General features: G+C 39.0%; 1 protein-coding gene and 1 non-coding gene across 2 annotated transcripts in view; both read left to right on the forward strand.

Annotated features, from left to right (window-relative positions):
• TOP1 (DNA topoisomerase I) overlaps nt 1-27,366 on the forward strand; it is a 94,002-nt gene that overhangs the window by 34,504 nt on the left and 32,132 nt on the right. Inside the window, exons 3-8 of the mRNA XM_055545049.1 lie at nt 959-1,061; nt 16,019-16,142; nt 17,204-17,259; nt 19,664-19,759; nt 20,705-20,780; nt 24,059-24,171. Of these exons, the coding sequence (XP_055401024.1) occupies nt 959-1,061; nt 16,019-16,142; nt 17,204-17,259; nt 19,664-19,759; nt 20,705-20,780; nt 24,059-24,171 (568 nt within the window). The remainder of the gene's footprint in view (nt 1-958; nt 1,062-16,018; nt 16,143-17,203; nt 17,260-19,663; nt 19,760-20,704; nt 20,781-24,058; nt 24,172-27,366) is intronic.
• Nucleotides 2,054-2,160, forward strand: LOC129626315 (U6 spliceosomal RNA). The gene has a single exon (XR_008701921.1). It is a non-coding gene; the product is annotated as a U6 spliceosomal RNA (small nuclear RNA).

The raw sequence follows: 27,366 nt of genomic DNA on the forward strand, positions 1-27,366 counted from the left end.
TACTTATAGGTGACCCTGTAACTTTATCATTAAGTATATACCCAAGAGAAATTAAAACATGTCTGCACAAGGACTTGTATATGAAAGTTCATAGCAGATTTATTCATTAAAAAGCCAGTGCCTGAAAATAGCTCAAATGTCCATCAGCAGATGAATGGATAAATAAATTGCAGTGTATCCCAACAATGGATTACCATTCCAGTAAAATCTAACCAACTACTGATACATCCAACAACATGGTTGAATGACAAAAATATGTTGAGTGAAAGAAATCAGACCCAAAAGAGAATATCCTGTAGTTCCATTTATGTGAAACTAGAAATATAGACAAATCTAATCCATTGTGCTAGCGGATCAGTGGTTGCTTCGGGCTGGAGGTAAGAATGGGGATTGGGCTAGGAATGGGCACAAGGGAGACTTCCAGGGATGATGGAAATGTTCTAAATTTTGATTGTGGTAGGGATTATGTCTGTGCATATGTCTACTGGACTTACTACTCTTTGAAATGTATCTTACTGTGCAGAAAGCATACTTCATTAAAGTTGATTTAAAAACTCGTATCTCTTACGGTTTGCATTTTCCACAAGGTACATAGATAACCATCTGATCTTGAGAGGTGGTGTTCAAGATTTATCCTTTGAATTGTTTATGGCTTAGTCTTCCTGGTACCAGGTCTAGGGAGAAGAATGCCAAACTGTTACCTTCTTTTACAGCAGAATTGGCTCCCCCTTCTCTTCCTGCTTATTTGTAACATATCTTGGTTTTAGAGGTAGGGTGATGGGATGCCTTGTCTGGGCTGGTTTGTCAAGTCTTTTTTTTCTCCAGTGGAATATGCTATTACAGATAGCTACCATGCCATTTAAGTCCTGTCATTGTGCTTCTTGACTAGCTCATCAAGGTAGATGGGCAGGAGATAGCTCATGACTCCTCTTAACTGACTCATCTCTTATGGTTGCAGATTCTCATAAACACAAAGATAAGCATAAAGATCGAGAACACCGGCACAAAGAGCACAAGAAGGACAAGGAGAAAGACCGAGAAAAGTCCAAGCACAGCAACAGGTAAGGGTTGAACCGTCAGGTCCCTCATCATTTAGGTAGGCTTGGCTTACTTGGAATAGGCCTTAATTTGAACCACAGGTAAATACATGGATAGCAAATTCATCAGACTTTGATTCCAGAGTTGTTAAGAGGATGGCCTTGATAATTCAGGCTTTACTGGGGATGCCATTGTTCATTCAGATTAGAATGTCCAAAGCAAGTATAGTAAATTGTTACCACAGGATGGCATTTCATCAAGTGTCCAGAGAACTTGCCTTGATAAAAGGTGACTGGATTGGAAGCCTGATAGATATAGATTGACATTTTTCTTCTTTCTGTACTTTAAAGGGTTTAAGTTTAAAAATTCTTAACTTAGGCTTCCATGGTCTATTAGTCCCTTAAATCATATACAAAAGGTTGGGTATATGAGATATTCCTGAAGAGAACATTCCTAGCTTTCATCAGTTTACCAGAGGGGTTCAGTTCTCACAAAAGCCAGTGACCACCAGTGTAAATGAAACTCAGAGGTGTTGCCCTCTGGGATCCAAGAGGGATCAGAAAGATGTTTTCTTGTTCGTTTTGCCTCCTTTTTTTGGTGTAGGTGGCAGGTGGTTAAGCCCAAAGACAGGGTATCTTTGGGTATACGATTACTTATTGAAAATGAGGACTTAAACTTCCATTTTGAGTTAAAGGCAGTTGTTGAGGGAAAGCTGTATGATATTCCCATAAAGGCCTGAATTTTGTGGGAGGGAACTTAAAACGCAAGTGCCTTCAACCTAGAGTCTCTTAGAACTACTTCATTAGGTTGGCTTATTGTCTATAGACAAGATATTTTTAACATAAGTATATACTCAAAAGTTTTTGTCCAGTGTATACAAAAATCTACAAGTAAATAAAAATGAGACAGATAATTCAGCAGAAAAATTCATAAGAGGATGGAGCAAGCTCTTCACAAAAGAAGATATCCAAATGGCCAGTGAAAACACTAGGTGCTCAACAGTATTCATCAGGGCGTGCTCGCTTTGGCAGCACATACACTAAAATCGGAATGATACAGAGAAAATTAGCATGGCCCCCATACAAGGTTGACACACAAATTTGTGAAGCGTTCCATATTTTTATGCTGTATCAACCCAAATATTAACTGATAGCATTTCTACTAAAATTTCAAAATATAAATAGGTTCACAAGAATACGTGCTGTTGTAAAAACACAAGACCAGTTTAAGAATTTAAGATAGAATAAAATGTACCAACATATCAAAATTAAAAAAAAAATTCATCAGGAAAATACAACCTCAGTTTAATATCCTACACATTGTAATAATAACTAATTATTAAAATAATGCTAATACCAAGACCTTCAAATGATGTGGAGCAATCCCATTTCTGATGGGACGATAAACTGTTGAATCATTTTGGGAAAACTACTTAGCTGTGTCTTCTAAAATTACCTTATGTATACCCTGTAACTTAAGAATTCCATCCCCGAGTATATTCGCAACAGAAACGTGTGTATATGGGTATCAAAGGGCAGGTAAAAAGCTATTTAGAGCTGCATTGTTTTTAATAACCCCAAAGTGAAAATCTCCCAAATGCCCGAGAGTAGTAAAATGGATAAAGTGTGGTATATTAGGGTACTATATATAAATAAATATGAAAGTAGTAAACATAGGTGGATTCCACAAACCTGTGTTGCTTGAAGGAAACTAGTCAAAAAGATGCATAATGTATGCTTCAATTTGTTTGAAATTCAGAAACAAAAATTAATCAAGACCTTTAGAATCCAGGATCATGGTGATCTTTGATAAGGAACGAAAGGTAGCAGTTGTAAAATGGTGTGAGGGGAACTTCTGGTGTGGTATCAGTGGTATTTTTCTTGACTTTTCGTGGTAATCACATTGTAGCTTTATTTTGTGATAAGTCTTTGAACTCTGCATTCTGTATATATGCTACTTTTATTTTTTAAAATTATTAAAAATGGGGCTTATGGAAAAGGCACGATAAAGTGAATTCTTTCTTTTTGTAATCATTAAAAATTTTTTAATGAAAATTTTAAGGGAAGAAGTCTTTATGAATCATTAAAATAAACAGATTAATTTTCTGTAGTGAGGCTGTTTCTTCAGGAATCATCTACCACTCCTGTGGTCTTTCCCCACAATTTTCGCATTTCTTATCACTTGATTATCTAGTTTCCATTAGTCCAGTAAATTTAGTCTTAGGTACTAATAGTTGAATTCAGTTCACATGCATCTTTTCTTTAGTTTGTAGTCACCTACCTTAAATATTAATATCTATGTAGATTTGAGAGCAAAGATTATTGCCAAGAATAAAGACATTCATTTCATAATGATAAAAAAGGGGACTAACTAATCAAGAGGACATAACAGTTACAAAGCTTCCCTGGTGGCCCAGTGGTAAAGAATCTTCCTGCCAATGCAAGAGAGGCAGGTTCAGTCCTTGAGTCAGGAAGATCCTTTGGAGTAGGCAACCCACTCCAGTATTATTGTCTGGAAAATTCCATGAACAGAGGAGCCTGGTGGACTAAAGTCCATGGGTTCGCAAAGAGTTGGTCACCACTGAACAGTAGCAAAGAGTATGAACAGTTACAAATGTTAATATAATCAGTTATAACTGATAACAGAGTCTCAAAATAGATGAAGTGAAAACTGTTAGAATTGCAAAGAGAAACAATATTTATAGTTAGATTTTACTACCTCTTTCTCAATCGATGGGAAAATCATTAAGGATATGGAAGACTTTAAACATCATCAATGAACCTGATTTAATTGATATTTATAGAATATTACACTCAGCAGTAAAATACACGTGGAACATTTGCCAAGATGCTCCATATTCTGAGCTAAGGCCTTTTTGAAACCAGCTTCCGCTGGCTTTCCACTTGCTGGCTACCTTTTTCATCTTCTCATTCCAGTTTGCAGAATGCTTCTCTAAGTCTGGCTGTCTTTCTTTGCTGCATCTCTTGTGATTCACCCTTCTCTCACCTTCCATATCTACTCTCCCTTAACTGCTTTTCTGTTCTCAAACACAGAGTGTCTTCTGAATACCTCTAGGTTTTCAAATATGCTGTTACTGGTTCTGGAAGACTCTGTTGCCCTCCTAGTAACATTCTTTTAGTTGCAGCTTAGAGTTCTTCTTTCAGGTATCTTTTCTGCCTGTTCCCCCACACCCACCCCACCCCCCAACCCCCATATTAAAGTACCATTTTTATGTCTTCTCTGGCACCTTGCGTATATCCCTCTCACAGCCATTACCAAGTTCTGGTAGTGTTGTAATTGTCTCTCTGCTTTTCTGTGTGACCTATTGGACTCTTGATGGCCCCTGGGAACATCATTGGGTTCTGTTGTGTTCATGTATGTCCTCAAGGCTTAGTACAGTACCTGGTGGACAGGAGATACTTAGTAGTATATATTTATTGAATCAGTGAGTGGTTGACCTATGGTTACACCAGTTACCATCGTCTCTCTCCTTTTCACATATTCTCAATATTCTGTAGCAGAGTTCCCTTTGGCCATCCCACATTTCAAACACCGTTTTTTGTGTGTGTTTCTGTCTGAAATACGTATAACATAAAGTTTGTCATTTGGGGGAAGTGGCATTCACTATATTGTACAACCATCCCTAGTATCCATCTTTAGAACTTCATCATTCCAGATAATCTGTGTACTTCTTAAATAATACCTCCTTATTTCCCCTTCCTCCTACCCTTTAGCAGCATCTATTTTCAGTCTCTGTGAATTTTTCCATTCTAGCTACCTCAGGTAAGTGGAGTCATAAAGTATTTGTCCTTTTTATGTCTGGCTTATTTTCCTTAGCATAATGTTTTCGAGGTTCATCCATTTTATTGAATATCAGAATTCCATTCTTATTTATAGTTGAATAATATTTCATTGCATGCCTACCACATTTAAAAAAATTCTTTGATCTGTTGATGGATACTTGGATTGTTTCCACCTTTTGTCTATTGTGAATAATGCTACCATGCACCTCGGTGTACAAGTGTCTGCTTGAGTCCCTGCTTTCAATTCTTTTGGGTATATACTTAGGAGTAGAATTGCTGATCACGTCAAACAAGAATTTTTATCTTTCTTCCTATATTTATGATGTGCTAGTTGATGTGAAGGCCCAAAAATATATGAGCTAGTCTTGACTATGAAGAACTTGATCATCTAAGGAAAATGCTTACACATGGATTAGATGAAGAAAAACATGTTACCTGAAATCTGTCCAAAAAAAGACTTTAAAAAGATAGAAGTTCATATTTAAACCATAAGCTTATAAAAATGGATGTCTTATTCTCTGACACATCTTACTTCACCAACCATAATTTGCCATTTGTGATGGAAGAAGAGAATTAGGTAGAAATGGCATAAAAGGCTTTGGGACAGAAGTTTGATCCCTGTCCTGTTTTACCAAAATCTTTTTAAAATTTTTAGGATGTAATTTTTTTTAAAAGCTTTATCCATCTTATTTTTTTAAAGTTTTTATTTATGTTGGTACTGGGTCTCCTTTGCTGCGTGGGCTTTTTTCTCTGTTTGTGGTATGCAGGCTTCTCACTGCAGTGACTTCTCGTTGCGGAGCACAGGCTTTAGGGTGAGCCGGCTTCTATAGTTGAGGGACGCACAGGCTTAGTTGCTCCGTGGCATGTGGAATCTTCCCGGATCAGGGATTGAACCCGTGTTTCCTGCTTTGGCAGGCAGATTCTGTACCACTGAGACACCAGGGAAACCCAAGGGTGTAATTTTGACATCATTTTTCTTGAAGTCCACAATGGCTTTCTAATGTCTATCTAGAAGAAAGTCTCCTGGTTCTGGTCTCTCCACCTAAGTGTCTTGTGATGTTGACTAGTTTGCTTAACCTTCCTCAACTGAACTTTCTTGTCTTCCTTTAAAAGCATTCTTTTCCAAGATTATAGGATAGGCAAATTCAGGAGTTTATTCTGAATTTGTGCCTTTTAATATTTTCTTTATTTTCTAATCAGAATACTTGAAAAATAATAGCTTGTTTGCCAAAAGGCATTGAAAGAACCTGCCCCTAGGTTTTGTTTACACATGACTAAATCTAGCCCTGGGTCTCTAATTCACCTGTGAGTAAATTTCAGACACTTTAACCAGATGATGTGTTATAAGCAGACTTTTAAGTACTTCCTGTTTTGACCTCTGTTGACACACTGCCGCTTTGCAACAAAACAAGTGTATTGGTTATGGTCCAGTAAAATCCTGTACACCGTGTTCCTTTTTAAATGACTTCTGATCTTTCTGGTAGTTTTGGGTTTCTTTTTCTTCTTCAGCACATTAAGGAATCCTTGAGGATTGTTTAATCACCTCTGAAGCCCAGAATAATTAAGATTTAGCATGTTCTGTTCCAAAATGCTTTATTTTAAAACTTCGCTCATCAACCCTGCCTACTTTTGTGGCCATCTATTATGAAGAAACAAGTTCTACAGTAATGTGTTTCTATATTCCTTCCTTCTCTGCTAGATCCTAGCATCAGTGATTTTTCATTAGGTTACACTTAGGACCCAAGTCCAGGAGGCCTCTTTCTCCTGCATGGTAATATTGTACTACATTCTTGGAGTGTCAGAGAATTGGAAACAAGCCTTTCTGAGACAGATGGGATTTAGACCTACTTCTCAGGACATCCCTTCTTATTCATGTACTTTCTCCTTTTATTATTCTCAGTTCTCATCCAAGGTGCTCGCTCCATGGGGAAGTGGGGTGTTAAAGGTCATTCTGTCTCATGTCTTTTGTGTGTGGACATGAGTGTGAGGCGACAGGCCCCAGGTCGCACAGCAGTGTGGTCACAGAGTGAGGCTGAGAGACCAGGGCTTCTGAGTCCTAGTGAGACTTTAAAGGACCTGATGTAAGTAAAGCAAATCTCTCTCCCTAAGGAACATTAGTTGTGTAGCTAAACTGTCTGTGTTTAAATACAAGCACCTCTTTCTCATGCATATGGTAGGCAACTTAGGTTTTACAATGCCAGATCATTTCAGATGCTGCCTTTTTCTTTTTGGCCCCAAATCCCTAAACGTTTTGGCACTAGAAGTATTAACATCATTAAATTCTGACCCTGTGAAAACCCCATCTCTGACTATCTGGCCTATAGGAAATTTATACCAAAGTCAAATAAAAATAATTTCTTCTATTATTTGTCTCTGATACTGCTTTTTCCTGTTAGCATTGATATTTAGCACTTCCAGTCCTTTAAAGCAATATATAAATCCTCTCTAAAGAAACAAAAGGAATGCTCTGACTAGAGCTAAAGAATCACTGAGCTTGTAGGATTTCAGCCAGATACTTCTCTTGAAAGGTTGCATTCTTAGCGTAAACTATCTTTAATACTAGACCTGTCATATATACATCATTAAAAGCAGTTGGGGGGCTTATTTTAGAAAATAAAGGACTATCACATGTGAAACATAAAATTTCTCCTGCCAACCTTTGACCTTGTGCATCTCTTGTCGTTTTTAAACCTGACCCTCAGAGTGGAGTGAAAAATTTGTGGAAATCCAGGGAAGATAGAAAAGCAATGCTGTGAAATATAGTAAGGGAAGTGCTTTTTCAGCCCTGTTGGAAGTACTAATTTATACAGTCAGTGTGAGAATAAGGATGCTTTTGATTTCTGCCTTCACTTCAGTTCCAGATCCTACCTGAATTAAAATGGAAAGAACATAGATTTTTAGGAAAATGCACTGGAATTAAGCAACCTGGTTCTCAGATTAGGGAAATTTTTCTGAAAGTAATCACATTTAAAAAGATGTGTTTACTGCTTTTTTTGGCGGGGGTTGGGGGCAGCTATTGCTGAAGCCCTCCATTTATCTACACGTTCTCATAGCAGCCTGTCTCGGGGAAATGGACAGTTAACATAGGTAAGTGGAAGAGGTTGGGTAGTTAAGAAATAAGACTGAGTATCACTGCCATTCACATGGGAGTCCATGTGATGTGGTGAAAAGCACACTGAATTAGAAGTGGTGGGGCCCGGTCCTATCGCTTACTAGCTGTGTGTTGTTATCCAAGGCGCTTAACTTCTGAGACTTTTTCCACTTTGGTTGAATGTTAATAGCAACACTAGCCTGGTCAGGGACAGAGGAGCCTAGTGGGCTGCCGTCTATGGGGTCGCACAGAGTCGGACACGACTGAAGTGACTTAGCAGCAGCAGCAGCCTGGTCAAGCTTTCAAGTGTGTAGGGGAGAATTCAATGTAAGTATGCATATAAAAGCTGTTTGGAAACTAACATACTCAGTAATTGAGATTATGATGTGTACCACAAAGCCTGATAGAATTGCTATTCTAATAAATTGAAGCTGTTGATTTTGGTAGTTGAATCTAATTTAATAGTTACTTATTGGTAATAGCAGATTTGGTGCTCTAGTTTTCAATGATACCTAGCCCTATTATAATGACCTGTACTCTTTTTTTTTTTTTTTTTTTTTAGCGATTTCATGGTGAAAAGGATATTTGAGCTAGCCATGGAAAGATGGTTAAGATCTTGACAAGGGAAGGTGATGGCTAGAAAGAGTGAACTTTCCAGACAGTGAGAAAAGATAAAATATGGAAGGGCTATCATGTACTTTGCTCCAGTTAGGTGGTTGCCTGGGTTAATAGGTTGGATTAGAAAATGGGGCCTCCAAAAAGTTGCTTGATGCAGAACTATCAAATACTATTTCAAGAAACTGAGATTTGATTCTGAAGGGAGCAAGAAGCCACTGAAAATAGTTGAGAACGGGAAATATGAGACAGCCACAAGTGACATGAGGGAGGTTGTCTAAGAAAAAAGGATACCTAACTTGAGTAACTGGGCGACTATTTACCCTGTTAATAGAGATAAAAAAACTTAGAGGAGAAATGGGAGTTCTGTAAGATTCCACTCAACTCCCAAGTTTTAATAATTATTGGGATTTGGCCTAGTAACCTATAATGGTGGATGAGCATAAAGAAATCTGGGAACTTCCTTGGTGGTCCAGTGATTACAAGTCTGTGCTTCCAATGCAGGGGACCTGGGTTTGATCCCTGGTGGGGGACTAAGATCCCATATGCCCAAAAAAAGTGAATAAAGAAATCTTCACTTCTTAAAGCCTTTCAAAAACAAGTTTCTGTGGTTTTTTTTCAGAGGCAACTTTAGAATTTACCTAAAGTAAAATTTTTGATTTAACAAACATTACTTAAGCTTTAATTATCTGCCTTCCTTTGAAGGGCCATGGATTTCTTCCTTTCACAGCTTAGTATCTTTCTAGGTTCTCCCAGAGGAATCCCCTCTGACTCCATTGACTGCAGCCTGCAGGGGTCTGTTGCCTTGAGGAAATGGCCAGGTCACTGGAATGAGTTTGTTCTCAGAAGATAAAGAGGCTCCCCCTACTCTTCCTAGCAGTGTTTCCTTTTTGCCTTATTTGGGGAGTAAGGCACCAGAGTGGTCAAAGGCATAACTTCCTGATTTTAAATCCTAGTTACTGCTCATTAGATGTATTTTCTTGGGTGAGTTACGGAACCTTCCTGTGGCTCAGTTTCCATATGTGTAAAATGAAGATACTTATCTCAGAGTTTTGTTATGGGCATTAAATTGCTTAGAAGAGTGCCTTGGACTTTATACTGTTTTAAGTGTCTGCTAAATATTTTTATTAGTGATAGAGGACAGACCATTGTTTTAGTTTTCTTTAGCAGGTTTAAATGGTTTCCCATAGCCAACATCCTATCTTCCCAGAGGATCAAGCTAGGGTTTTTTCCTAAAGAGGCAGCAAATGCCTTCTCGAGGCAGAAGAATATTTTTCTGTCTTGGGCTTCCTGCTGCCACCCCCCTACGTCTACCGTCTCTCTCATCCTTCTTCGTAAGTGCCTAGGGGAACCTGGGTCAACTCTCTGTTTTGTCTGCACAGGTCCACCAAGAGTCGCACAAGAGGTGTGATGGATACAGTGAAATATCAGCTGGATCTCTTTTAGAAGCAGCCAGAAAGGCAGTATAGTGGAGTGGTTAGAGCATGGGCTTCAGATGGCCTGGGTTCAAACTCTGGCCCCACTAGTTGCCAGTTGGACAAATAATTTAACTTCTGTCTCTCTCCCTGAATTTTTTGTTTTTGCTGTGCTGAATCTTCCCATTTATTCTCTTTGGCATTGAGTTTTGCTTGTCCAGACTGTGATGTTTGGTAGATTTTATCTCCAAACAGATATGAGCCCTGAGCCAAGGAGTCGGCTTCTGTGTATACCCAATAATTGGATGCTTTCTGAGTTCCTGATGATGAAATTTATATTTTATCCGAAAGTGTGACCATTTCAGATATTCTAGGAATGCCAGCTACTGTCTATATTTTAGTGTTCACCGTACCCCAGACCAAACTCATTCTTAAAGTGTATTTGTTCTTCACATCTCTGAGTTTCCTTACTATGATCATTATTAAGCTTTTCTAGGTTATTTTTCTTATTTAGCCACACTGAAGTTTCTTCAGTATTGGAGTCACCTGCACTGCTGCCCCAAACTGGCCAGTATTCTAGCCCTCAGTTATATTTACAACCCATTTTGTGATTTTTACATATTGTGTGTATTGTGTATGGAAAAGTAGTGGGATCAGTACATAGACATGGGTAACATCTCTTAAAACAGATAGTCAACATATGAACTCCTCTTCTGCAGTGGTCAGAATTTCCATCACCTCACTATCATCAATGGAAAGGTAATGCCCTTTAAGCTGCTGTGAAAGTCAAGCCAGTTTTAAGTCTTTTGGAAAAAGAGGTACATGTTAGGAAATCCTGAATGATGATGAGTCAGCCTCACTGATCCCAGATTGGCTGCATTTCTACCACTGGGCAAATCCTGCTTCTGACTTGGATGGCACGGCCTTCAACGTGCTTCTGTGTCACAAGACTTTGATCTCCAAAAGCATCTGCTACTCACTTCCGATAGATACCTAGGAAAGACTGACCCTGGGGTTTGCTCTTTGGCAGCCTTCCTGTTGGTGTCAGGTTATGGACGAGGGGGTAGGACTCCCAGTACTCTGTTCTGTTTCTGGAGGCAGGGACAGGAACAGCACACGACAAGTAGACAAGATGTTAGCATTGTGTTCAGAGACTTAATACAGCTTCATAAACCCACATTTCTAACAGTCCCCAATGGAATGCCTTGTTACCACAAGATGTTCCTTAACTCTGAATCTTCTGAACTCAGTATAAAAATGCAAACTTGTTCTCTCCTGTCTAAACAATTGGGAATAGAGGAGAATGAGATGCCTTTGAAAAGTAAAGTTGGTAGTTCCATCTCTTTTGGGCTTTGTGATTAATTTTACCTACAAAGGGATTACTACGCTAACAGAAACTTTGAATTTCCTGAATAGATTTCCCTCTGGTTAGCAGGCGGAGGAAGTACTGACTTCTTTCACTTTCCTGGGGTTGGCCTGAGTATCAGTGCCACTGCCATGTCATTTGTTGACTTCTTTTCCCTGATCTCTTTGTGGCTTGACAATGAATAGCAAAGCTGTAAACTGGAGGCCTGTGTGTATACTCATGGTGCCCATGCTGTGATTGCCAGGAGACCAGAAAGCCAGTTTTCTAGTATAACAGAATCATGTTCTAAGAATTGCTTTCGTTGAGAAAGAGAACAAAGCAAGTAGGGGCGGTGGAGGCAAGGAGGTGGAACGTAAAGGAATAAGGACCATAGAGCATTCCTAAACTCAGATTCCTGAATCAGCCATTTAGTTTCATGGGAAGACAATCTAAGAGGTAGCTATCCCAGAGTTTTATCATTTCCGATGTCCTAAGCCTTGTCTAGAAAGTTTTCACTTGATGGTAGAGGAAAATCTTTTAACTTTATACATCAAGTCTTAGAATGCCCATGGCCTTTTGTCTCTTAACACTAGGCTTCCCTTAAGTGGTGGCTGTCCCCTTCATGGAAGCGTAATGATACTGATCTAGTGGAAAGTGCTCTGAACTTAGAGATGGAAATGCTGAGTTTGAATCCCAGCTGCCCTTCTTTCTAACACTGTAACTTGGAATAAGACTTTGAACCACTGGCTCCTCTGTTTCTGAATCAGCAAGGGAATAATAAAGACTCCTTCACAGGGGTGTTGTGAGAACTGAGTGAAATAATGTACATGAAAGCACTGAACATATTGCTGCTTAAATTTGTCCTTTTTTCTCATCTGGGGGGAAAGTATATCTAACCATTAGTATTATGGATGTCATTGTTCCAGATTTTTTGCTTTTAGGCAGGAACTTCTTTAGATGACCATAAATTCCTCTTAGAGTTAATGTTCAAAACAAACAAAAGCTGAAACTTCAGTACTTGTATATAAAATAGTAAGCTCATACATTTTGCTGGTAGTATCAAAACCATGGGCCTGTGGTTTCATATATGTAAACTCCTGAAGAATCAGTTGCAATCTTGACAGCTATTTTTTCACCATTCTAAAGCTGAATTCAGGAGAACTGAAAGTAAGAGCATTATTGTACTTGGAAGCCATTTTGTACAAAATAAAGAATAAGTTGTTTCTAAAACACTGTGCTGTGGTGAAAACAGATTATGAGAGCACATTGAGTAGAGAGTGACTTCGTAATAATGCTAAGAATAAAAAGCATGGTGGGAAAAATTGATCATCATGTGCTAGCACACTAGGATTTTTTTTTTTTTAACTGTACTTACATAGAAATCTGTTATTTTCCAGTGTGTGGCACATCTAAATAACAACCTAATGAAAACAATACAGAGGGAGGAATATATAAACCAAGAAAAGTGGACATTGCTGTATTTTTCCTCTGTTGATAGTTCTGGGTCTTCCCTAAACCTGTAGTCCTGTTTATACTCATCCCCCTGCCCTCCTGCCTGGATTTTATACTTTTTGCTGATTAATTATCCAAAACCCCATCATTAGTTGGGGCTCCTTTTGTCTCCAGAGATGTGGTTGATACCACTTGCTGTCCTGATCCAGGTTCTGGGGCTCTCACTTGACTGGTACCGTCATCTGTTTCTCCCTTTCTGGCCTTGGGTGTAGCTGAAAATGCTAGCCAGATCTCTTTAGGACAAACTTCATGGAAAGGTTGTAACCTAATGACCTCATTGCTGATAAAATCTGTTTTGTTTTTTTTTTTTTCCCCTGGGCTGAATGTGGTAGATGTGACAGATGGGAAATACAGTCTATGGTAGGAAAGGCAAGAGCCTATGCTGCCTGTGGGATTGGCTGTCTGTCAGCTGGGGTGGTTGTCAGCTGTCCTGTTTCTAGGAATGACCCTCAATTCATAGCCCTTGAATTCACATTCTCTTTTGGTAACTTGTGGAATATATTGGCTGCTGCAGTAAACAGGGACCTACGCTTCCTGCCCAGTGCACTGAAGAAAATAGTCATCCAGTGTCCTGCCACCTTAAAATACAGCTCCTGAATTTTGCTCTTTAGTTTTTGTTCACTTGCATGTTTCTATGTAACTGCAGTTATTTTATATATTCCTTTTTTTTTTTGCTTGTCTTAAATTTATCATGTATATTTACGGACTCACAAATGATAGCATAATGGCTACATAATGATAACTGTGATGTATAGCTTTGGTATATCACAGTTTCCGCCTCTGATTATTTACCAAGGATCTATCTGGTTTCTTGGTGGTTTTTTATTTGTTTGTTTGTTCTTGTTTGTTTTTTCATCATGAGAAGCATCAAAGTGAACATCTTTCTGTAATGCTTTTCCCAGAGAAATCTCCAGGAGCTAGAACCCAGGGTATGAATATTTTAATGGTTCTTGTTTTATAATGTCATATTTTGTTTTCCTGAGGAGTGGCACTTTTTTTCTTTTTTTTTAAATAGTATTACCAGTGTGTACACAGTTCAGTTCACTCTCTCAGTCATGTCCAACTCTTTGCGACCCCATGAATCGCAGCACGCCAGGCCTCCCTGTCCATCACCGTCTCCCGGAGTTCACTCAAACTCATGTCCATCAAGTCGGTGTTGCCATCCAGCCATCTCATCCTCTGTCGTCCCCTTTTCCTCCTGCCCCGAATCCCTCCCAGCATCAGAGTCTTTTCCAATGAGTCAACTCTTCGCATGAGGTGGCCAAAGTACTGGAGTTTCAGCTTTAGCATCAGTCCTTCCAAAGAAATCCCAGGGCTGATCTCCTTCAGAATGGACTGGTTGGATCTCCTTGCAGTCCAAGGGACTCTCAAGAGTCTTCTCCAACACCACAGTTCAAAAGCATCAATTCTTCGTCACTCAGCTTTCTTCACAGTCCAACTCTCGCATCCATACATGACTGCTGGAAAAACCATAGCCTTGACCAGACGGACCTTTGTTGGCAAAGTAATGTCTCTGCTTTTGAATATGCTGTCTAGGTTGGTCATAACTTTCCTTCCAAGGAGTAAGCGTCTTTTAATTTCATGGCTGCAGTCACCATCTGCAGTGATTTTGGAGCCCAAAAAAATGAAGTCTGACACTGTTTCCACTGTTTCCCCATCTATTTCCCATGAAGTGCTGGGACCGGATGCCATGATCTTCGTTTTCTGAATGTTGAGCTTTAATAAAGCCAACTTTTTCACTCTCCACTTTCACTTTCATCAAGAGGCTCTTTAGTTCCTCTCCACTTTCTGCCATAAGGGTGGTGTCATCTGCATATCTGAGGTTATTGATATTTCTCCCGGCAATCTTGATGCCAGCTTGTGCTTCTTCCAGTCCAGCGTTTCTCATGATGTACTCTGCATATAAGTTAAATAAGCAGGGTGACAATATACAGCCTTGACGTGCTCCTTTTCCTATTTGGAACCAGTCTGTTGTTCCATGTCCAGTTCTAACCGTTGCTTCCTGACTTGTCTATAGGTTTCTCAAGAGGCAGGCCAGGTGGTCTGGTATTCCCATCTCTTTCAGAATTTTCCACAGTTTATTGTGATCCATACAGTCAAAGGCTTTGGCATAGTCAATAAAGCAGAAATAGATGTTTTTCTGGAACTCTCTTGCTTTTTCCATGATCCAGTGGATGTTGGCAATTTGATCTCTGGTTCCTTTTCTGATACCAGCTTGAACATCTGGAAGTTCCCAGTTCACGTATTGCTGAAGCCTGGCTTGGAGAATTTTGAGCATTACTTTACTAGCGTGTGAGATGAGTGCAATTGTGCCGTAGTTTGAGCATTCTTTGGCATTGCCTTTCTTTGGGATTGGAATGAAAACTGACCTTTTCCAGTCCTGTGGCCACTGCTGAGTTTTCCAAATGTGCTGGCATATTGAGTGCAGCACTTTGACAGCATCATCTTTCAGGATTTGAAATAGTTCAACTGGAATTCCATCACCTTCACTAGCTTTGTTTGTAGTGATGCTTTCCAAGGCCACTTGACTTCACATTCCAGGATGTCTGGCTCTAGGTGAGTGATCATACCATCGTGATTATCTGGGTTGAACGCCTTTAAAAGCAAGGCTTTGAAAAACAGGCCCTCAAAGCATCCCCTTGCTTTGAGATAGGGCTTTTCTTATTGTGAGGAAAGGACCAAGCAGGATTTATAAGCCCCTTGTAGAAGTAACTAGCTTTTCCTCAGCTGGCAAGAAACATTGAGTGTGTTAGGCTGCCCAGGCATGGCTACATTTGTGGTATGTCTCCAATCTGGCACTGAGCCACTAAATGATTTTTGGTGAGCTGTTCTTACCTCCTTATATCAGATGTGAGTGCTCAAGTTGGAGCTTTCAATATAGTTTTTTGCTGGTAGAATGTTGTAGAAATACTATGGATTTGCTGTATCATAAACACTTTAAAAAAAACGTCCTGGTATGTTTAGAATAACTGTGTTTCTCCCTTTGATTCCTTTGCTCTTTGAAAAACTTAAGACATTAAGCAAGATTAAGTCTGATGTAGTGAAGAGCTTCTACTTGAACTTTCTGTCAGGACTGGTTATTTAAAGCATTGTGAGTTTCCATGGTTCATGTTATCTCAGGGTATCTTGTGAGTTAATCTTGTGAAATGAATTCTGTGGTCCCTACTCTGGGCTTACTGTTTGTGTCTTATTTTCACAGTGAACATAAAGATTCTGAAAAGAAACACAAAGAGAAGGAGAAGACCAAACACAAAGATGGAAGTTCAGAGAAGCATAAAGACAAACACAAAGACAGAGACAAGGAAAAACGAAAAGAAGAGAAGGTACAGAACATGCTAGTGGAGAAGGAGGAGGTGTGGGGTGTATTTTTCATTTTGTTTACCTTTGAAAGCAAGTAATGAAAGTACCTTCAGTGAGTAGTAAGATCCTTTGACCTTTTTTTTTTTAATGATGAAAACCAAACTTTACCACTGTATTTCATGTACCAAATCTACCCATGTCATTACCTTACTTTGTATGGTAGATTAAGGGATGTAGGATTTCTGGAAAAGTCAGTTTTCTTTCATGGGGAAAATTAGTTTTGTTTTTGAGAGAAGGCTTTATACCACATTGGTCCTCTGTTGAATGAAACTTCTTCCTGAGTGAAAATTTAGTGACACTGGTGCTCTTTGCGGCTTTTGGTTCCAGTATAACCAGCACAAGCCTTCTCAAAATAAGCTCATCTGGCTGTGAACGAGGAGTAGTACTGTGCCTGGCCTTTTTAAAAAAGTTTATTCGTTTCTCAGAAAGTAATGCTGGATGGACTTGGTAAATTCACACAATATAGAATAGGGAACAGTAGTGAAAAATAATCTCCCTTTAACCCTCAACTCACTGTCCTCCGTCTTTCCCTTTGTGGAGGCAGCCACTGTACTTTTTTTTTTTTTTGGTATTCTTCCATAGGTACCCTATGCGTGTGTCTATGTGTATATTTTTGTCTGAAAAGTTGAAGGAGGGCAAACATGAATATACTTTGCCTAAGTCAGTGAAGATGGGAAATAAAGTATTCCTTTTCATTTGGGTTTGTTTTTTTATTTCCTGTCTGCACTGCCAAGGGCAAATCTTTGAGAAGTGGAGCGTATTTATTGAGGGAGGGGACCTACCCTCATTTAAAGGTAAAAAGCCACCATTTTGAAGGGAAACACTTCCCAGTAAAGAACTGTAAAAAAGAAGTCTTAGGCAAGTGTCAAGACCTTTGGTTCACCTGTTCAATTTTGCTAATAAGAGTCAGTCTAGGATCAAGATTTCCTAGGAGTCGAGGCCAAATCATCTCAAGTAAGGTAGAGACTTCTTCAGCTTTAGTCCTTTTAAGGTAGTAATCAGTTACTGCTGTTTTACCTTTCAGATTAAAGCTTCTGGGGATGCAAAAATAAAAAAGGAGAAGGAAAATGGCTTTTCTAGGTAAGACTCTGCTGTCTTGGCTTCTCTTTCTCCGTGTGTGTCCAGCAGGCCAGCTGCCCATGTTGCAGTGTTTTTTGAGCTCACCTAAAATGCACTGACCTGGCCATCTCCAGGTTTTCAAGGAAGTTGGCAGTGAAAGGACTTGGTCTTAGCCAATGAGAGCATTTCTAGAGTGCCATTTAGCAAGACCGACCAGCACATTTTATAGAAGGCTATTTTGAGTGGAGAAGGTTGGCAGGAAGAAATTTTTTTTTTAATTGAGATATAATTTACACTTCCATAAAATACACCTCTTTAAAGTGTACAGTTTATTGGTTTTTAGTTTTTCACAAGGTTATATAGCCTCCCCCACTACCCTCTATCTAATTTCAAAACATGTTCATCACCCCTAAAAGAAAGTCTGTTCTTGGTCAATAGTAATTTTGGAGTTTCCTAAACAAACCCTACTGTGAATTCCTTGATAGCATTCCTTGGTAGCTCATATATAGAAACTGATTTGACCTGCATTTTAGGGACAGGTGTAGATAAGGAGCAGAAGTATTTTATCTCTTTTCCAGAAGGAGGGGTCACTTTTTCAGAGAGGTCACCACAATCCAGAGGTCACTTTTCCTTTCCTTTGTGGGGCCGTTTAGATTTTGTTTTCCTCATCAACTGCAGGGCCCTAAAAAAGTCCAAATGTTTCCTCTAGTTTCAAAAAAAATAAATAACGTATTCTAATCTGCTCCACTGAATGGCAGAATGGATTTACCAGGAGTTGTTGGGAGTGTTTGCCTTATTATCCAGGGCAAAATGTTTTGAGAGTTTTGCTTTCTTGAAATTTTGAACTTTCAGTTTCATTTGAGAACAGTTTTGAAATTTGTGCCATGTACTCTGGGTTCCTTACCCCAGGAGAAGCAAGTGCCCTCTCCAGGCATGTTCTGTAACTGTTCCAGGAATGCAGAATAATAAAATTCAAGAAGCATTAGAGCTGTAAGCTAGGCATTCTGATTCCTTAGATAACAGTGACTGAACACAGGGCAACTATTTTCTGCCAGGAGATGGCCTTGGACTTTTATTAAACTAAGATATGATTAGACTCTCTGGACTTGGTGTGGAGTCCTGGGTTTGATTTCACACTTTCTGGGTTAGATGATCAGAAGCACACCCTTTGAGGCCATGGTTGCTGTGTTCGCTTTGCTGGTCTGCTCGCCACCTTGCATCTTTGTCTTGGTAGAGAATCCACATGCCTCACTGAATTGGAACAGTTTTCTAGGGTTTTTAAATTTTTTTCTTCAGTCCTAGTAAGCCTTCCCATGTGCTTTTAACCTCACTTATGATAGTACTAGGATCTAGCATTTACTTAACTAGTTGGGTAAATGGCAGCGTTGCTTTCTTTCTGGTGCAAAGCTTTTGGAGATTTTGAACCCTTGGGTCAGTATCAGTGGTTTCTGTGGAGGGGAGAAGCAGCTATAGAGGTTGGCCTTTGGGGAGTGTGCATAAATAAGGAGGGAAAGTTAATCTCTTTAAATACTCAAGTTCATTTGCAAGCAAGGGCATCCAGTATGCTTGTGGGGAAGGGAGGAGCAGGGACAACATGGAAACCCTGTGAATATGCTGACTTTATTTGGCAACTAAATCTGGATGCTTATCCTTTGGCCCCCTTAGAGATGGGGTGACTTTCTTTGTGTCTGGAGGCCATTTCTTGTGCTGAGTGAGTTAGCCTTGTGGATGCTTCTGGCTGTGAGCAGTGAGGTTCTGATAATATGTGGTGGTGGCTGTGGTGGTGGCTGGCCCCTTTGGTTTTTTAACTTGTTCTCTCTTCTTTTTTGGTTCAACATAGTCATCTAACAGAATCATCTTTTTATATTGAGAAGGCAAAATGCTAACAAAAATAGGACAAGGTACTCTTCTGTGTATAAAGTAAACCGAAGGAGGAAGTTGAATAGTGAATAGATTTGGCTTAGAATGCCTTCAGTTTTTTTGTTCTGAGCCTTAAGTTTGAGGAATATATTTTAATTCCTTTTTTGGCGAAAGCTATTTTTTAGCTTTGGAGCACTATAATAATCAACTCAGATCGCTTGTGGGGTCAGATACACAGTAGATCTCTCAAATAAGGGGAAGAAACAGCTTAGGTTTGTTCCTACTGAGATGTGGATTGTGTTGGCAAAGACAACCAAGAGGCCATGGAAAGAATACTGAGAACGAGGGGCTCTGATTCCTGACCTTGATCTCACCTCTTCATCTGTAAAATGAGGACACTGTTTCGGTGAGAATTAAATGAGAAAAAAGTGCTCATGGAGAACCTTTTAATATGTACACATGTATGTCATTATCCTTCTGTTAAGCTGCTTCTCCCAACTTTGCATTACTTTTGTAATGTAGATTTTCCAACACTCACTGGCTAACAGTTTTTTTTTCTCTTCAGTCCACCACGGATTAAAGATGAACCTGAAGATGATGGCTATTTTGCTCCTCCTAAAGAGGATATAAAGCCATTAAAGAGACCTCGGGATGAGGATGAGTGAGTATTTCTTACTACTTTTGAGTTTTGAAAACAAAAAGGAGTTGTTAAGAGAATAGTACACAGAACCTTCTGCATTGAGTTTTACTCTTTAGGAATTTGTGATTAATAGACTGGGTGACTGATTTCTCTTTGAATGTGTATTTATACTTTTCTTACATTTACATTTTTTCTTATTAATAAGGTAATGAATGTTTATTGTTGGAATTTAAAATAATCCAGAATTCATGAAGAATATTTAAATTATTAAGTTATTTTAAGTGTGTCATCACCTCCCACAGAGAAGTTTTCATTGTTAAAGCAATTTTTCCTAGAATCTGTGCCCATTGATACCTTCTTAGCGAAGTTTCCATGTATAGAAGTAATAAAATTGTTCTTACTTAAAACACGTATTTTGAGGCTTATATGTGCCTCTTAGGTTCGGTCAGTGAGGTTAAATCCTATTCATTATTTTCAGCCTTGTGAAATTTATTATGTTTTGGGAATCTACAAAGGATTTATGGTAGAAAGTAGTTGGAAGGGGAGGAGGGAAATACTTAGCTCATTTGTATGTGTTTAGAATTCATAAAGAATTTCTTTCTTCCCCTTCCCCATCCAGTTATTGCTTTGTGGTGGCCATTGTTGCGCTGTGTATTTGCCTCCCAGATTTCCACCTTCTAGTACTGTCTGTTTCTGTACTTACACCTCTGCTCTACCTCCCTTCCAGGCCTGCATGCAGTATGAAGCTATTTGTTTTGTTCTGCCTAGAGTTATAACTATTGGTCCTTCGTCTGGCCTTCTTTACTTTCTCCATTCCTGTTCTTGACTGTAGAATGCCCAGCCAAGAATAATAGTAACCACGCCTGCCTTGGAGGCCGCCAAGAAGAGTTTGGAGGTCCTAATCCTACTGGTGAGAAGTACTGAGTCACAGTTGTGTTAACTGCATATTCATGTTCCCCTTTCTAGTGCTGATTATAAACCTAAGAAAATTAAAACAGAAGATATCAAGAAAGAGAAGAAACGAAAACTAGAGGAAGAAGAGGTGAGTAAAGAGACTTAGGCCTGTCGGGACTTGAATTTGGAATAGGAAATTTTTTGATAAAATAACTTAGGAGTTTACTGCTCTGTTGTAGAGGAAACACTGGGAAAATGTATGTGCGTTACAGTGGCTATGGCACTGTTAGTTTTAAGATATTAGCTTCCTGGGTGTCCACTCACAGCTGTGCTGCCACCTGACATGTTCTTAGAGAAACTACACCATCTTCATACATACAGAAAGAAATACTAGCAAGAAATCATATTTTGGCTTAAAACCAGGAAGAGTTTTCCCTAGGAATGTTTTTAGCATTTTTTTTTTTTTTTTTAATTTAGCAAAGCAAAAAAAAAAAAAAAAAAATCTAGCAAAGCTTGCCCGTCACTCATTTTGGGTAACTCTCTCTATTTAGTCTTTTAATGGGTATTGCTTGGACATAGCTTGAAATCCCAGGTCTTGACCACAGCTGCTCCCTGGGTCTTGTGCCTCTTTAATTTACCTTGTTCCAGCCTCACAGACCTCCTTTGTTTCTTTTTCACACTAGATTCTTGCATTTTCAGGGCTTTATGTAACACATGCTGTGTTCCTCTTTTCTTTGTTTCCTACCTTATAGCCTTCCTTAAAATCTCAGTTTCAAGTACTTTTCTAAGCATTTTATATGATGCCTGTGATAGATTTAACATATAGTAATATGGTTACTTCTTTTGACACTTTCGATAACTTGTACTGAAGAGTGTGGGCAAGTAATTCAGAAAAAGATGTCAGAAATTCACAGGGGACTTCATCTTGCACTCCTAAGGGAAGAAGTGGTTGAGTGAGTTCTTAGCTTTCATCCTTTATTTGAGGTTAGCCATTGTCTTGGGCAAAATGGATTCACAAATGTAAAGTCCACATGGAAGTATCGTCAGTAAAGATAGTGACTGTAAGGGGCAGTAAGTCTTAAGAGTGTAAGCTATATCGTAATAGTAGCAGGATTGATAATTCAGATTAGGGGACTTCCCTGGTGGCCTCGTGGTTAGGATTCTGAACTTTCACTGCCATGACCTGGGTTCAATCCCTGGTCAGCAAACTGAGATTCTGTGAGCAGTGCACACACCCCACCCCCTGCCAATCAAATTAAATGTGCCTACTGTGTGCCAGGCACTGTTCTTCATGCTTTATAGCTGTCATTTCATTTAATCCTTACAATAGCCCTTAGAGGAAGTATTGTTATTATTATCTCCATTTTACACATGCAGAAACTGAGGTATGGCGAGGCGAAATCTTTTGCCTGAGGCCACACAGGTACTAAGTGGTAAAACTGGAATTTGATCCCACGTGGGTTGATTCTAATTCCCACACGTGAGATGCCAAGTCCTCTTTCCTGTGGGACTTTGCTGACCCTTTAATTTCACAAGGAGAGAGGAGGAGTGTCTAATGAAATCATATGAAACAGGAATGAGTAGGTGAGAGATCAGGGCCTGGATTTAGGCAATTGTAGTTTTTCTGACAACTAACCTGCTCTTGGCACAAGTTCAGGTTTATGAGGGACACCTCAAGGAACTGAGCATGAAATGTTGAGTAGTGAGTATGGTAGTCATTCCACTCTCATGTAGACTGTCAGTACAGACTAGTCAATGAGAAATTCACTAAAACTTCAGCTTTCTATGTGTTCTCTATTGCCTTTATGCTTAGGTTGAGTTTATATAATAATACCTTTCTCTGCATTTTGAAGAGATTAGTAATAACTGTTAAAACCATCTGGGAAAAGAATGGTTGACTTCGTTTATTTAATTGTCTTAGCAAACATCTCCCTATAGGGGCAGGAAAAAAAGCAGGCTGAAAGACTGAATCAAGACCCAGTCTTACTGTGGTAGGGACCACAGATGGCAAGAGAAGTCATTAAACCTCTCTGCTGGCCATGGAATTTTTCATTTCTGGGAATTGTTCTGTAGTCTCTTAGTGACTGATAGTCTCATTTTGAGGCTTGAGAACATACGATGGAGCCAGTAGTTTCCTGATGGAACCACCTGAATGCCTGTTCAGAAGCTGTTCAGAGAATGTCTTAACTGAAAAGCATTACCCTTTTCCTGTGGGGTGTTTCAGCCTAAACAGCAAACATTATCTGAATTCATGCGATCCTCTAGTATTTTCTCCTCCCAGACATACTCACACATTTATATTCTCTAATTCTGTTTTAAAATATGTGTAGTACTGTAGTCTTTCCCCTTCTTTCTACACCAAAGGTCATTTTCTTTCCCTGAATTTATCTTGATTGCCATCCTACCACGTATTCCTAGAATGTTTATATATTTCAGTCATTCCCATGAGTCACATTCTGTTATTTTTCTGGTAAACTTGGGCTCTCATCGTGGTCAATAGCAGCTTTTTGACCATGACCAAGTGACAAAACCTCTGTCTCAGAGTTTCCTTGACTATAACTGGAATAGGTCAAACCAAACTGTCTACAAAGTTCTTTCAGGTTCTGCCATTCTGTAACTGATTTTAAGATGACTCAAACCACCTTTCAAAACTATATAAATCTTGCTGAATAAAAGCTTAAATTATATTAAATAGTTAGGACAAAGGAAAATATTCTTCAGCAGAGTTCAGATTCTGTAAGCAGGACCCCCTCACCTGGTAAATAGCTCATTTTGGTCTGTGTGTGTGTGTTGACATTTTTATATTGGTGCATGTTTGTTCTTTTTCTCTGCCACTGTAACAGCTCATCTCAGGTTACAGTTCAAAGAAGTACTATGGTAGGAATCGGTCATTGTTGTAGTACTTCCCAAGTACTTGCTTACTACTTCCTGATTTTGTGTTTGCAAGCGGCATTAATAAAGTATTCCCCCCCAGACTTGGTCAGAAATTTCCTTCCAAATTGTGTATTTAATACATAAAAACTCGCCGTGCCCATTATTTGATAGTATTACAAGAGGTTTAAAGATGTGTAGATTTTAAAATAAGTGAGGATAGTACACTGGGCTTATTCTCCCTGTTGCAGTGCTGTTCCAAACTCCAGTGAGGCTAAAACAACAACAACAGTTTCCCAGGCTCTTCCCTTGCAGAATGAGTGTTTTTAACTGCTTCCTCAGATAATCACATGTCTGGAAGTTTTAGGAAATACTGCTTTAGAAAAAAGTACCAGTAAATTTTGATTCATTTACCTCATTGAGTATTAGACTTAAGAACCTCTCCAGTTTTAATATTCCATGATTCCAGTTTTTCTTCCTAATGGGCCCCCAGAACTACTTTAAGAAGTGTGATTGGTCCTTAGTTAAGTGCTTTCTCACCATGTTTCTTTGTAGGATGGTAAATTGAAAAAACCCAAGAATAAGGATAAAGATAAAGATAAAAAAGTTCCTGAGCCAGATAGCAAGAAAAAGAAGCCGAAGAAGGAAGAGGAGCAGAAATGGAAATGGTAATATCTCAGCCCTGGTTAAAATGGTAGCTCTTTGATTCTACAACCTAATGAAATAAGAATGTTGAGTTAGTAAAGTTAATAGCCTGATATTTTGGGGAGGAGGGAAGTACTTGAACGAATCTCTGTGGGCTAACATTCTGAAATAAGTCTTGCAAGTCCTGGTGAGACCATTAACGAGCTCTTTCCCTATTGGATCTCAAAACTGGGTCCCACTCTATTGAACAGAGTGAGCTGTAGAAGAGCTATTTTTTTGTATTAGGAACCCTAGCCCATTGTATTGCAAACATTTTCCCTTAGGGTTGTTTTCTTTTCTTTTCTTCTTCTTCTTCTTCTTCTTTTTTTTTTTTAATGATACGAGTGTATTTGCCATATAGAAGATTTGAATTTTGATTTATCAGATTTACAAATATTTTCCTTATGGCTCTGTTTCCTTATGTCTTGTTTCATAAGGTCTTTATTATTCTACAATTATAAAAATATCCACCCGGGTTTTCTTGTGGAGGTTTTTTTTTTTTTTTTTAACAAATTAGGCAATTTCCCCAACGTGATTTATAGAATAATCCATCTTTTTCCTCTCATTTTAAATGCAGCTTTATTCATATGCATGTTTCCATACACACATAGGGTTTCTATAGTTTACTCTGTCTTTTAAAACAAGTAGTGAAAGGAACAGTCTGATAGAAAAATAAGGAAAAGGCAATTCATTAAAGAAAATACATGATTAGCAAGCATCTTAAAATATGATCAGCCTCACAAGTAGCAAAGAAAGATGCAAAGAAAAATAATAAATAATACATCCTTTTCTTTAACATCTCTCAGATTAGGAATAATTAATAAGTATCAAAATATGTGAAAACAGACATTCTTCAGTATGGCAAATGAAGATTCAGACAGTGAAGACTATCTTCAATCAAGGACAGTTTAGCAGTAACAGATTACTTCTGTTTTTTTAGAGTTTTGAAATAAATTTGTATTTTTAATACTGGCTTTTCTTAAAATTTTAGCTACTGCATCTATATTATACATGATTTGTATTTATGCTGAAAAAATTCCAATGATACAGAGGTATATGAGTTAAGAAAAAATGACAGTTCCCTTTCCTTCTTTCTCCCAGTCCCATTTTTCTTTTCTAGCTTTGAAGGAGCCACTGTTTGTAGTTTGGTATGTAGAGTTCCAGACTTACTGGTATGCATTTACTCTGTGGCTTTTGTAATAGAGAGCAGTGATCTTGCCAGTACCTCTGAGGAATGAGGAAACATCCATGACCAGGGAGGTGGCTGAGAGGAGCAGAACCACAGTGACAGAAAGCTTCAGCACAGCTGTATGATCAGCATTGTTGGTGTGGACATACATGGTGAAATGAAGTGCAGAAAAGGAAAAATACAGAGCAAAGGCAATTTGGGCTTCCCTGGGGTCAGAAAAGTAAAGAACGTGTGTTTTCATTTTTCTCATTTTTATTTCTTTTTCCTTTGAAACTAGTCAAAGTTTTTAGTGATAGGATATTAAAAGGTTTTTATGACCTCTAATAAAAAAATTGTTTTTAAGATGAGATGAAGTGATTATATAAGTCAGGGGCTGTTACTGGGAGTGGTGAGTTAGTAATTCGTCATCTGTTATATCTCTCTGGGTTCTGTGGTCGGGTGCTCGGTAAGTTTGTTGAGTGAACGAGTTCATTTCTTTGTCATCACGTGCTCTCTCCCCCTTCCTTTGGAGCCCTGGCTCTTTTTGGGCCTGGAGGCAAATATACTTTTGTTCTGGTCCAGCCTTGTGTGTGTGAAAATACATATCCTTGAAGGATCTAATAGCCTAACTTTGGCTCTGTGGTTGAAATTCTTATCACTGTTAACACATGTTAATTCTGAGAGACTGTGACCTACGGTTTTTATTCTTGTTTTGGTTTAAGTGGAATCACTGAAGACGGTAGGTCTGGGGCTGAGCAGTCTTTGCTACAATCTCCAGTGCATGTTTCTCAAGTCTGGTTGTAAAATTGTGCACATTCTTAGGCACAGTGCTTGAATGTACCACTATAAGTTTTTAAAGGTGGAGAATAGGAATGATTGGCCTCTTACTGATTGCTTGTGCTTTCTTGCTGCCACTGTAGGCTTGCTTCTTAGGCTCTGAAGTCAGTGGTCCAGTCCTCAGTGACTGTCCCGACAGCCTAGTCAGGGAGCTTAAATGGCAGATGCTCTCATTTTTACTATTCCCTTTGCTGTCTCACTAAAACAGTTACACCGTTTACCAGTTTGGCAAACGTACAGATCTTTTGCTTCAGGGCAGAGAAGACTTGTTCATCCTGCCACACACAAGCCAACTGTGAGCCTTTTCCCCCCTCTCCTAGGTGATTGTGAGGATGGGAAAATGGTCAGGATCCCTGTGGGTTTCTTCACTGTGTCATGTTTCTTCTCTAGAAACAGCGGTACAGGTGGTGGCAGTATGCTGAGGCTCAATCATAAAAACTTCTTAAACCCAGAATTTTTTTTTTTTATTTTAAAAATAAATTTTCAGAATTTATTTTTAATTGGAGGATAATTGCTTTACAATATTGTGTTGCCTTCTGCCATATATCAACATGAATCAGCCATGGGCACACACACATCCCCTCCTTCCTGGGACCTCTCCCCCCCTCCCACCCCTCTAGCACCATATTTGAGCTCCCTGTGTCATACAGCAAATTTCCATTGGCTATCTGATTTTATATATGGCAGTGTATATATTTAAATGCTACTCTCTCAATACGTTCCACCCTCTCCTTACCCTGCTGTGTCCAGAAGTCTCTTCTCTACGTCTGTGTATCAGTTGTTGCCCTGCAGATAAGTTTAGCAACACCATCTTTCTAGATTCCATACATATGTGTTAGTAAATGATATTTGTCTTTCTCTTTCTGACTTACTTCACTCTGCATAATAGGTTCTAGGTTCATCCACCTTATTCGAACACAGTCAAATGAGTTCCTTTTTTTTTTTAATTTTTTATTTGTTTTTTAAAAATTCATTTTTTAATTGAAGGATAATTGCTTTATAGAATTTTGTTGTTTTCTGTCAAACATGAATCAGCCATCAGTTCAGGTCAGCTCAGTTCAGTTGCTCAGTCATGTCCGACTCTGCAACCCCATGAATCGCTGCACACCAGGCCTCCCTGTCCATCACCAACTCCCGGAGTTCACCCAAACTCATGTGCATCAAGTCGGTGATG

This window comes from Bubalus kerabau, chromosome 13 (genome assembly GCF_029407905.1).
Source record: "Bubalus kerabau isolate K-KA32 ecotype Philippines breed swamp buffalo chromosome 13, PCC_UOA_SB_1v2, whole genome shotgun sequence".
Taxonomy (NCBI): domain Eukaryota; kingdom Metazoa; phylum Chordata; class Mammalia; order Artiodactyla; family Bovidae; genus Bubalus; species Bubalus kerabau.